The sequence below is a fragment of the Eretmochelys imbricata genome, chromosome 2 (genome assembly GCF_965152235.1).
Source record: "Eretmochelys imbricata isolate rEreImb1 chromosome 2, rEreImb1.hap1, whole genome shotgun sequence".
Taxonomy (NCBI): Eukaryota; Metazoa; Chordata; order Testudines; family Cheloniidae; genus Eretmochelys; species Eretmochelys imbricata.
In genome coordinates, this window is record NC_135573.1 from 267250095 (window position 1) to 267262825 (window position 12731).

The 12731-nt window shown below is 47.7% G+C and overlaps 2 protein-coding genes across 2 annotated transcripts in view; one reads left to right on the forward strand and one right to left on the reverse strand.

Moving 5' to 3' along the window:
* Nucleotides 1–12731, reverse strand: part of LOC144260216 (uncharacterized) — a 53536-nt gene that overhangs the window by 14852 nt on the left and 25953 nt on the right. The window lies entirely within an intron of this gene.
* On the forward strand, nucleotides 3704–4132 carry LOC144260076 (histone H2A-like). The gene has a single exon (XM_077808622.1). The coding sequence runs from the start codon at nucleotides 3704–3706 to the stop codon at nucleotides 4130–4132; it is 429 nt and encodes a 142-aa protein (XP_077664748.1).

Genomic DNA, 12731 nt, shown 5'->3' on the forward strand with positions numbered 1-12731 from the left:
TCTAAGTGTGCATTGTGTGAAAAATATTTCCTGCTATCAATTTTAAATCTCCTCACCTCCCTTTCAGTTTCATTGATATAATGTACCTGCCCCGGGGCTGGGGCTTTGCAACAGGTATGTGTCTCCTTCCCCTTCTCCCACACAAGCTTCTGTATGGTGTTTGATCCCAAATACAGTCAGGTTTATTTTTAGGCTCTCCTGGGGTGCTCGGCATAGAGGGAGCAGAGCAGTTCACAAAGAGGAGTGATTTTATCCTTATAACAGCCCCCCACGGGGAATGTCGGTGCTTATCTCCATTCAAAAAAGAACTAGCTAAGTTCCTGGAGGATAGGACCATCAGTGGCTATTAGCCAGGCTGGGCAGGGATGGTGTCCCGAGCCTCTGTTGGCCAGAAGCTGGGAATGGGCGACGGGGGGGGCGCTGATTTGTGGGGCTCGCCGGCAGGTGGGAGGTGCTGGGGGGTGGAAGGGAGCTGATGGGGGGTTGCCAGTGCAGCCCCGGAGCACCCACGGAGTTGGCGCCTATGCCTCTGGGGCACCTGGCACTGGCCGCTGTCGGATACTAGGCTGGAGATTAAACAATGATTAAGCAATGGACGCAAGGCCCCAGAGGAAATGTATGTGATAGTCGATAACTGAAACCAGGTCTCCTGAATGCTGGCCCTGTGCCTTAATGACCAAACCATCCTTCCTCCCACGTGTCTTTTCATCTTGGGCTTTGTGACGGAGTCACAGGCCCGGTGCTCTGGAACTGCTCTGTATGAAGCCAGCCAGGACTCTGGGTAACGTGACTCCCCTCAGGGCATGCTGTTCAGGGCAAAAAACCTCCTCAGCTATGGCCTTCCCAGTCTGACCTCAGAGCATTCAGTCCTGCTGTTCACACCGCACACTTCCCCTTGGCGGGTCCACATGGACAGGACCCCTGGGGAAGCCAGAGGGCTTTGCACCCCAACTTTGCAGCCAGCCGTGACTCTCAGCCAGTGTATAACACAGAAGGTTTATTAGTCAACAGGAACACCACGTAGAACAGAGCTTGTTAGCACAGAAATCAGTGAGTTTCAGCAAAGTCCATCTTGGAGAATCCTGGGCCAGACTCCAAGTCCCAAACAGGAGATTGCCCAGCTTCCAGCAACCCAACCTCCGACACACTCGTTGCCCCTTCTCTTGGTCTTTTTCTCGCTTCCAGGGCAAAGTGTCACCTGGTCGCATCCCCCTCCTGCTTACGGAGGGCATTGGCCATCGCCTATGTGCAGGCAGCTGGAGCTGCCTCACCTGCCCCCGTGGGTCTCGGCAAAAGTCACACACCCTTATCCCCACCACCCAGGCACTGGTGCAATACACAAGGAAACTGAGGCACACACAGTATTTGTGTAAAAGGGTAAGATTCACATAGGCTTGCATACGACATAATAAGGAGGAAAAATCCACTGGGCCAACGTTGGTCACAGGCTTCATAGTAGGTTTAATGCCCTGTGCTTACCTGAATTTTGATTCTTCTTGAACTTCATTGTGGCGGGAACTTTAAAGTGGCACCGTCTTGCTCCTTACTCCCTCTGCACGGGCAGCGTCTGAGCTGCTACGTTTTAGCGACACAAAGTTTTTACTGGTTTTTACTCCTGTCAGCCCTGCAGTGGCGGAGAGTGGGTGAGTGAGCTGGATTTTAGTCCACCTCAGGCATCATCAGCAGAATGTTAACCATGTTCTAATTGTGCAGTCCTCATGAGTGGTGGGTGACCCACCAGCTTGCGGAGACTAGCCCCTGGCCCGCCCTGCTCCTCCCACCAGAGCCCACAGCCCCCACCCCCACAGTCGCCAGCCCTCCCCCCCCAGAGCACCTGGCAGGCAGCACGCGGCCCCCCCAGCCCTCAAGCAGGTGGGTGCCCCCTGAGTGCCAAGCAGGGCAGGCGGCATGCAGCCCCCCCCAGGCGGGCAGCACGCAATCCCCCCTGAGCGCCAGGCAGCGCACCCCCAGGACCCAGGGACTCCCCAGCGCTGGGCGGCCCCAGCCACTCCAAGTCCCCTAGCTCCAGCCCTAGCCCCAGCACACTTCCCTGAAGAGGAGCAGCCAGCCTGCCTGGGCTGGGGGGCCGAGGGGGAAGGGCAAGCAGCAGGGGGCCTTCCTGGCAGAGCATGGGCGGGGCCACGCTGGGTTATTTGGGGTGGCACCCTCTGGCGGTCTTTATTGCCGGTGACGTATGAGCACAGGCTCTGACTTGTACTTTTCCCGGTGGGTGCGCCTTCCCCGCTTCTTCCTGCCCCTGCTCCGCCCCTCCCCTGAGGCCCCGCCCTTGCTCCGCCTCTTCCCACTCACGGTATGCCCCCTCCCCCGAGCGCCTCCCGCCAGCCGCCAAACGTCAGCCTCGCTGGGCAGCTGTGGCTTGTGGGTGCTGAACATCCCCTATTTTTCCCCCATGGGTGCTTGAGCCCCGGTGCACCCACGGAGTGGGCACCTACGGTTCATGGGCCAACGTTGAGGCATCTTGGTATGGGGAAATATAGGCTGTTTTGAGGCCTCATGCTTTGCACCTTTTTGCTCAGGATCCAGAGCTGTCAATCTGGCACGTTGCACCTGGTACAAAGGTGTTTCCGGGGCATGTTTCTGAAGGCTGGGAGGAGGGCATCTTCCATCCACCCAGGGAGGATGGGCAAGGTCATGTGTGGTGACCAGAATGACTCTGTAGATGGTGGATGAAGCAGACGGGGTTTCTTAGCTTGGAGGGGAATGGCAGGTATGGAGCACATCAGTTCCATGCTTCAAAGGTCTGTGAGGTGGGTGAGTTTCAGTAGGATCTCATAAACACCGAGCAGGAAAAGGAATTGTTTAGGGTGTTATAAAGAGAGAACTAGCTGTAATGGGACGGATTAAGAAAGGGCAGATATATGATGAATATCCGGAAAGCTTACTGACAGCAAGTAATCTCCATCTGTCTATTTAGGTTCTTATCTTGCTGCCAATCATCGCAGTATCTGAGTGCCTTCATTATACTGAAGTATGAGGGTGCAGAAGAGTTTCCGAAGGGAAGTAGTGGGAAAAGACTGGAGAAGGGCTAGACATGACCTGACTAGATGTGAAACAGTGTGGTCTAAGGATTAGAATACAGGACTGGATTCTGCCACACTGTGAGTGTAGTCACTTATCCTGCGTGATACTTACCCATCTTTGTAAAGTGCTGTGGATGGCATGGCTCCGTCCTTTGGGAGTGTTTACTACTCGATCTTGTCCATCTCCAACTTGTGTAGCTCAGTGACAAGGAGACCATCAGCTAGGAGTGCGCAGGGAAGAACCCATGCTGGTTCATGTTTGAGAAGGAAGTATTTGCTAGGGGAAGCCAACATCTTCCCACCCCTCTGCACATGATGTGTGTAAACGTGATGAGTTAAAGGAATTATCCTGTAAATTAAGATCATATTACACAAGAGCTTGTCTAAAAAGACCTATGCTCGTCTTCACCTCTCCCTTGAAACTGCAAAGGTCAACAAGCTGTTAATGAAAATGACATCATAAAGAGAGGAAATATCCCCATTGGCTAATAAAGGATCTTGCTTCCCATTGGTTCATACCCAACGAATCAAAATGTAAGGTTGCCATCCTTCCTCCCTCCCTTTCCCCCACCGCCATAGCGTTGAATCCTCAATCCGAGCCTCTTTCGCTCTTCTTGCTGTTTACTGCACGGAGTGCCACTGAGCCGCAGGAATTTGCAGTCATGTCTGGGCTGGGGAAGACCAGGGAGGCACCTCAGGCAAACTCCAAGTCCCAGTTTTCTCAGGAGAAGTTTCAGTTCCCTGTGGACCATATAGAGAAGATGCTGCGTAAGGGACACTGCATCAAGCGGATCAAAGGAGGAGCACTGGTTTACCTGGCTGCCGTGATTGAGTACCTGACCGCTGAGCTCTTGGCACAGGCTGGGAACGCCACCCGGGACGACCCGAGGAGATGTATCATGCCGCAGCACCTGCGGCTTGCCATCCGCCGTAACAAGGACCTCCACAAACTACTGCTGGGCAGCGATGCTGTCTTCCAGGGGGGGATCCTACCCAACAGCCAGGCTATGCTGCTGAAGACCAAGAGCAGCAAATCCTCCAGGAGCAAGAGTCTTCGTCTGCGGGGGGAGAACACCCTCCAGGAGAAATAGGAGTGACTTGGCCCTTCCCTTTCACAGCCACCCACGTGCTCTATTAAAAGATACAAACCCAGCACTGCTTTTCATTGCCAGGGATGGATTCATAAAAGTGTATATGGAGAAGAGAAAGGGGGCGCTGCGTGGGATGTATCTGAGCCCGGGAGGCGTGATGTCCTGAGTTCTCATCCCAGCTTTGCAGCTGGGCCTTGGGCAAGTTCCCTAATCTCTGTGTCTCTCAGCTTCCCTATCTGCAAAAGGAGGAAATCAATTTTTACCTACCGTGGACTAGTCAATACCTCCACAGCGCTTTGCACAGGAAGGGCCAGACCCCTGTCTTGTTGAAACCAATGGGAATTTTGCCATTGGCTTTGACAGACCAGAATTTGGACCTGTCAAGGTTCCTCCCCGACTCTGAACTCTAGGGTACAGATGTGGGGACCTGCATGAAAAACCTCCTAAGCTTATCTTTACCAGCTTAGGTCAAAACTTCCCCAAGGTACAAAATATTCCACCCGTTGTCCTTGGACTGGCCGCTACCACCACCAAACTAATACTGGTTACTGGGGAAGAGCTGTTTGGACGCGTCCTTCCCCCCAAAATACTTCCCAAAACCTTGCACCCCACTTCCTGGACAAGGTTTGGTAAAAAGCCTCACCAATTTGCCTAGGTGACTACAGACCCAGACCCTTGGATCTTAAGAACAATGAACAATCCTCCCAACACTTGCACCCCCCCCTTTCCTGGGAAATGTTGGATAAAAAGCCTCACCAATTTGCATAGGTGACCACAGACCCAAACCCTTGGATCTGAGAACAATGAAAAAGCATTCAGTTTTCTTACAAGAAGACTTTTAATAAAAATAGAAGTAAATAGAAATAAAGAAATTCCCCCTGTAAAATCAGGATGGTAGGTATCTTACAGGGTAATTAGATTCAAAAACATAGAGAACCCCTCTAGGCAAAACCTTAAGTTACAAAAAAGATACACAGACAGAAATAGTTATTCTATTCAGCACAATTCTTTTCTCAGCCATTTAAAGAAATCATAATCTAACACATACCTAGCTAGATTACTTACTAAAAGTTCTAAGACTCCTTTCCTGGTCTATCCCCGGCCAAGACGACTACAGACAGACACAGACCCTTTGTTTCTCTCCCTCCTCCCAGCTTTTGAAAGTATCTTGTCTCCTCATTGGTCATTTTGGTCAGGTGCCAGCGAGGTTACCTTTAGCTTCTTAACCCTTTACAGGTGAGAGGAGCTTTCCCCTGGCCAGGAGGGATTTCAAAGGGGTTTACCCTTCCCTTTATATTTATGACAGGACCGTAAAGTCTTAGGTGCTGTATGGATAAGTGGCTTAAAGAACCATGGCTGTCGGCAGCACATTTTGCTCTCTGTCTTTTGTGATAGGCTGGAAGCCTGATCTTTCCTCCCATGAGAGCAGCTGAATTTGCACTAAGGTGCTGGAAGGTAAAAGGCAGGAAAACAAACTTATCCTGGGACATGAAAGGCCTGGCAGGGGAGGAGAGATGCAACAATATTGGATTTGTTGGTTTGAAACCCATCTTAAAATGTCGAATTAATCATGTAGGGCCAGATCCTTGGCTGCTGTTGATCAGCATAGCTCCAAGTCTTCAATGAATGAGCTCTGCTGATTGACACCAGCTGAGATTCTGGCCCTTAGGACTTTTCATGCTGCTGTGTTATTCGGTTGCGCTGCCAGGCCTCCACTCTCTATCTAACAGGCCTCCGCTGCTTTCAAAACTTTCCTCAGAGCTTCACTTCTCCACGCTGGCTGTCTGTCCCAAATCTTCCCTGGTGGAGCCAACGGCATCAGCCCAGGGATGTTCTTTGGACCCCTAACCCTAGTCTTCCTGCAGGGGTGCCATTTTGAGGGGGCTCCTTCCCCCCTCCCCCCAAGTTTTGAACCAGAGGTCTGCTCACAGCACATACCCTAGCCCCAGACAGAGCTTGAATGTGGAATGTGATGAGTTCTGTGCTGCTCTCAGCTTCCCCCTTGGGGCAGGGAGTTTGTTATAAACAGAGGCTGGGTGATTAAGATAACAAAAGGCTTGTCATTAAATTAAATTAAGGATTATTAGATGATACTGAAAGCACTGCCAGGCATTCCAGTTAAAAGATAGGAAACAAAGGGTAGGAATAAATGGTCAGTATTTTGTAGGGGATTGAGGTAAATAGTGGTGTCCCCCAGGGGTCTGTACTAGGACCAGGGTTGTTCAACTTATTCATACATGATCTGGAAAAAGGGGATAACAGTGAGGTGGCAAAATTTGCAGATGATACAAAATTATTCAAGATAGTTAAGTCCAAAGCTGTCTGTGAAGAGTTACAAGGGATCTCACAAAACTGGGCAACTGGGCAACAAAATGGCAGATGATATTTAGTGTTGATAAATACAAAGTAATGTACATGGCAAAATATAATCCCAACTTTACATACAAATGCTGGGGTCTAAATTAGCTGTTACTTGTCAAGAAAAAGATCTTGGACTCATTGTGGATAGTTCTCTGCAAACATCCACTCAAGGTGCAGCGGCAGTCAAAAAAGCAAACAAAATGTTGGGAATCATTAAGAAAGGGATAATAAGGGAGAGATAATAAGACAGAAAATATCATATTGCCTCTATATAAATCCATGGTTCGCCCACATCTTGAATACTGTGTGCAGATGTGGTCGCCCCCTCTCAAAAAAGATATATTGGAATTGGAAAAGGTTCAGAAAAGGGCAACAAAAATGATTAGGGGTATGGAACGGCTTCCGTATGAGGAGAGATTAATAAGACTGGGACTTTTCACCTTGGAAAAGAGAGGAGTAAGAGAGGATATGATAGAGTTTATAAAATCCTGACTGGTGTGGAGAAAGTAAAGAAGGAATTGTTATTTACTCCTTCACATAACACAAGAACTAGGGGCCACCAAATGACATTAATAGGCAGCAGATTTAAAACAAACAAAAGGAAGTATTTCTTCACAGTCCAACCCTTTGCCAGAGAATGTTGTGATGGCCAAAACTAGAACAGGATTCAAAAACGAACTAGATAAGTTCATGCAGGACAGGTCCATCAATGGCTATTAGCCAGGCTGGGCAGGGATGGTGTCCCTAGCCTCTGTTTGTCAGAAGCTGGGAATGGGCGACAAGGGATGGATCACTTGATGATTCCCTGTTCTGCTCATTCCCTCTGGGGCACCTGGCATTGGCCACTGTCAGAAGACAGGATACTGGGCTAGATAGACCAATGGTCTTATCCAGTATGGCCGTTCTGATGTTCTTATATAGAACCCAGATGTATCTGCCCCGTGCTGTAACCCACTAGACCCCACTCCCTTCCAGAGCTGGCCTAGGGCATGCACTGTGAGCAGATCTCTGGTTCGAAACTCAATGTGGGGACAGGAGCCCCCCCACCTCCTCCTAAATGGCACCCCTGCACTAGAGCCCACTCCCCTTCCAGAGCTGGGATAGAACCCAGGAGTCCTGATGGGGTCTCCCTTTCTCTGCAGAGTTAGTAACAAAGTAAGAGTATACATTAACATTTTAAACCTAATTGGTGTCCCTTAAGTGACTTGCCACAACAAGAACATGTTATATTAGAGCAGAGTGGGTCTAATATTTATTTAAATGTTCTTTCTTTTATATAGGAATTAGATACAGGGCTCCTGTCAGCTAATTGTTACGTTATCTGCCTCCCTTAGAGTTTTCAGGTGCCTACGTAACCCCTGGAATCACAGTTAAAGTTGCCTCCCCCCCTTCACCAAAATCTGAAATGGTGCCCTTGATTTTCCTCCTCCTCTCCCCTGTATTCACCAGAGGAAGCTTGGAGTTCCCAGCTGCGAGGTGGCAAAGCAGCCAGTGTAATGGACAGGCCGGGCTGAGCCAGGTCCTTTTCTCTCCTGGCCTAAGGGCCTTTGCAGAGACGGTGCCAGGAACTCAGGGGTGAGTGGAGAAGAGGAGCAGCGGGGCAGGTGGGATCTGGGGCTGGATGGTGGTGGGTAGGTCTGGAGGCAGAGATCATAGAATCATAGAATATCAGGGTTGGAAGGGACCCCTGAAGGTCATCTAGTCCAACCCCCGGCCCGAAGCAGGACCAATTCCCAGTTAAATCATCCCAGCCAGGGCTTTGTCAAGCCTGACCTTAAAAACCTCTAAGGAAGGAGATTCCACCACCTCCCTAGGTAACGCATTCCAGTGTTTCACCACCCTCTTAGTGAAAAAGTTTTTCCTAATATCCAATCTAAACCTCCCCCACTGCAACTTGAGACCATTACTCCTCGTTCTGTCATCTGCTACCATTGAGAACAGTCTAGAGCCATCCTCTTTGGAACCCCCTTTCAGGTAGTTGAAAGCAGCTATCAAATCCCCCCTCATTCTTCTCTTCTGCAGGCTAAACAATCCCAGCTCCCTCAGCCTCTCTTCATAAGTCATGTGTTCTAGACCCCTAATCATTTTTGTTGCCCTTCGCTGGACTCTCTCCAATTTATCCACATCCTTCTTGTAGTGTGGGGCCCAAAACTGGACACAGTACTCCAGATGAGGCCTCACCAATGTCGAATAGAGGGGGACGATCACGTCCCTCGATCTGCTCGCTATGCCCCTACTTATACATCCCAAAATGCCATTGGCCTTCTTGGCAACAAGGGCACACTGCTGACTCATATCCAGCTTCTCGTCCACTGTCACCCCTAGGTCCTTTTCCGCAGAACTGCTGCCTAGCCATTCGGTCCCTAGTCTGTAGCTGTCAAGGTTCCTCCCCCACTCTGAACTCTAAGGTACAGATGTGGGGACCTGCATGAAAAACCTCCTAAGCTTATCTTTACCAGCTTAGGTCAAAAACTTCCCCAAGGTACAAAATATTCCACCCGTTGTCCTTGGACTGGCCGCTACCACCACCAAACTAATACTGGTTACTGGGGAAGAGCTGTTTGGACGCGTCCTTCCCCCCAAAATACTTCCCAAAACCTTGCACCCCACTTCCTGGACAAGGTGTTAAGAAAAAGTTAGCACATGTGACTCCATTTTGGTTTGGGGCCCACCATTGTTTAAATGCCAGCACATCATACACCAGGAGGAGTAATCCTTAGATATTGAATCCCTGTGAAAATCCTCCTCCTTGTCTCCAGCCTGCCTTGACTCCCAGTATCTGGTTTTTGTCAGTCTCTAACTCCCTGTCTCTTGGCCTTGATGTGAGGCCTCCCATCCTGATAATAAAAGTTACTGATGCATGGCTTTAGGACCATGCTGTGAAATTAACATACTGGTATAGCACGAGGAATGCACCAAGCAGGGATAGGTGGTAGATAAGACAAGGGTTTGTTTATTGGCTAAGGTTTCCGATGCACGAGGGCAACATGCTTTGCTAAAAGGTATATAACCTTTGTATAATCTGCATTCAGGGTCCCCTCCTGGCTAGCAGGGGGGCACCACGCTCGAGCGTAATAAACTTAGTGTCTTTTGGGAACTCTGCAGTTGTGGACTTTGTTTCTGTGCCTCAGCCTAGATTCGAACTGTGCGTGACCTATCAGGTATAATTCGCAGCACTGGTGTGCGTGTCCTATCAGGTATAATTCGCAGCAATTGTGTGCGTGTCCTACAAGGTGTAATTCGTAGCACTTGTGTGCGTGTCCTACCAGGTGTAATTCGTAGCACTTGTGTGCGTGTCCTACAAGGTGTAATTCGTAGCACTTGTGTGCGTGTCCTACCAGGTGTAATTCGTAGCACTTGTGTGTGTGTCCTACCAGGTGTAATTCGTAGCACTTGTGTGCGTGTCCTACCAGGTGTAATTCGTAGCACTTGTGTGCGTGTCCTACAAGGTGTAATTCGTAACAGTTTTGGCGACCACGAAGGGACTCTAGGCTCGCCCCAATAAGCGAGACTACACTCCTCCTCTCGGACAGCTCCAGCCGGCACAGGGTGAGTTCACCTTTGAGAACTCCGAGGAGGGGGGGTGTGAGCCGTCGCTTAGGCGATAAGGTGGCACATTTTGTGTTCTTTTGGTAGCCCGTTATAGGTTCTGGGCAGAGTGTAAGTAAGGGGACCCCTTTGGCTGAAATTCTCAAGAATTGGGGGAATATTTCTGGCACCCATGGGTTAGGCAGAAAAAAAGCTGTTATTTTATGTAAGGTTGAGTGGCCAGCACTAACAACTCAAACATCTGTTGAATGGCCACCGGATGGGTCCTTTGCTGGGGATACATTAACAGTGCTTAAAAGGAGGCTGGAGGACAAAGCTGCAGCCCAGATGGATTATTGGTATGTATGGGACAACTGGGCTTATGCGCATGCAAAAGGACATCCTCTTTTCTCCTCCTTTTCTTATTCATCTCAGGGGTCTCCAGCCCCGCTCTGTGCTATGCCTGCTTCTGCCCCTCCTCCAGCTTACCCTCGGCTTTCTGACTTATGCCCGTCACCTCCTTGCTTGCCAATTAGCTGTGCTTTCTGTCCAGGTGACAAGCCTCATGTGGGGAGGACTCGGGTAGCCCTTGTAAGTAAAAATATTTTAAAAAAGAGACCAGGAGGGCTGGGGGCTAGTTAAGAAGCCCACCCTCCTTGTTAATTTGGTAGTGAAACAAAGCTGGTGCTCATGGAAGGGACAGTTCAGAGAAAAAAAAAAAGGATCGGGCCCAAGCGGGCAGGCAACAGATAGAGAGATTGGAAAACAGGTTGAAAACTTAAAGGTCATAGTGAAAAAGAAAAGTAAATAATTACAGGAATGAAAAACGTAAATCCCGGAATAATACTTAAAATGGTAAAATCTAAGTAATTGGGTGTCGTTTTGAAAAATAAGCAAGTAATTTTAAAAAAAAAAGTAAAAAGTTAACTCTTTAGTTGCTGGAAAGAATTAAACAGTTAAACTTTGTAAAATACTGAAAAGAAAAAAAAAATGCTTGGTTTCTTTGCAGCCATTTTGGAAAAAAAATGGGCCCTTTTCCAAAGAAATGCAATTATACAGTGCTACTTAATTAATATCGTATTAGGTTCCAAGAGGCTACAATAGGTGGTGTCTTCCTTTTCAGGTCGCTGTGTGTTTGACAGCAGGAGTTAAAAGTAAAAGGCAATCAAAAGTCTGGTAAAGTTTATTGTGCCCTTTTTAAAGTAAGAATCTTTAACCTGTGGATCCAAAAGCAAGCCGGAAAGCATTTATTTTAATGTAAATTACCTAACTAATAAGGTAGAGGCCACTAAAACCTGGGCTGCCTATAAAACAAATACAAAAAAATATGGGTAATTCCTCTGTTTTGCCTGCAATTAACAAGGGTATTTGTATAAAAAAGAAATATTTTAAGCAATGACTGACTGCCCAAAAGGGGTAGATCTGTGTTTTATTTTTGTCTTTCAGAAAATCAGAGAAAACTGATGCCAGCTGAAAAGCAATTCAACATCTCATGAATTTACTGGCACAATAGAAATTCTGTTCTGTGTTCTATGTCCTGTCTTGTGGTGTTTGTCTTGTGGCCAGAATTGCTGTGTTTAATTTTTCATAGGACAGTTTAGTTTAAAACTAAATAGAAGGGTTAAATCAAAATGCAGATACTTGTTTTATTCAACTTGCAATACAAAGTGTTTGGATAATATAAAAAAAAATGTGATATACTAAAGTTTAATACATTTGCTTAAGTAAAAAAAAAAATAATAAAAAAAAAAAATTCATTGGCCAGATCTTTTAATTAAAAAATTGTTGTTAAAATTTGCACACCAACAGTCTTTGGAAGCAAGGACATCAAAGGTTAACCCACTCCCCATATTATACATGAGATCCTTCTGGCTACCTCACATTTCTAGCCAGAGGGCTGGGGAGGGAAAAAAGGCTATTGGGCACCAGAAATTGTACCAAGTGGACTCCTCAAAAGTGGGGTGTGCTTGTCCTGGCTTGTTGCTCCAAAGCTCTGTAATAAAGTCATTTTCCTAGAAGGGTATATGTGGCATACATTATACAATAAGACTAAAGTGCTGTATAATGGGCAATGTACATGTGTTCCTTTTTAAACAAAAATGTATAAGTAAAAAGTGAAAGTTTCCTTTGCAGGTTAATAAAAGCCAAGAAGGGAAAAAAATAAATAAATAAATAAAACGGAGGACGAGCTAATTCAACGCTGTAGCTGGCAGGCTTGGCAGGCTCGGTCCAAAGATAAGACACTGGCCTGCCCAAGGACACTACTCACAGCTAGGATTTGGCTAACAGCCAAGAAAGAGGGGGGCTTAAATGTGCCCAAACAGCTGTGAAATCTGCAACACAGTGCCAGACATTAATGAAATGTGTTAGGTCTCTGTATTTACAGGTAAAAGAAGTCCCGCTTCAAGAATCCTGAGCAAACCTGCCATTTGTTAAAACCAGGTGACTGGGTCTACATAAAGGTCCCTCGACAAAATACTACTCTGGCCCCATGTTGAAAAGGCCCTTATTAAGTCCTGCTAACTACCAACACCGCTGTGAAGTGCCAAGGACTGACTGCCTAGACCCATGCTTCTTACTGCAAAAAGACCCCTCCACCTCGAGGTGACTTCACTTCGACTACTGATCAGCCTGTCCCTCCTTCTGGGTTTTTTTTTTTTTTTCTTTCCTCCTTTTAAACAGCAAAAAAAACCAAACAAACAAACAAAAA

Bases quoted from the DNA above. Each gene is read 5' to 3' on its own strand.
- LOC144260076 (XM_077808622.1), top strand. From the start codon at position 3,704: ATGTCTGGGCTGGGGAAGACCAGGGAGGCACCTCAGGCAAACTCCAAG.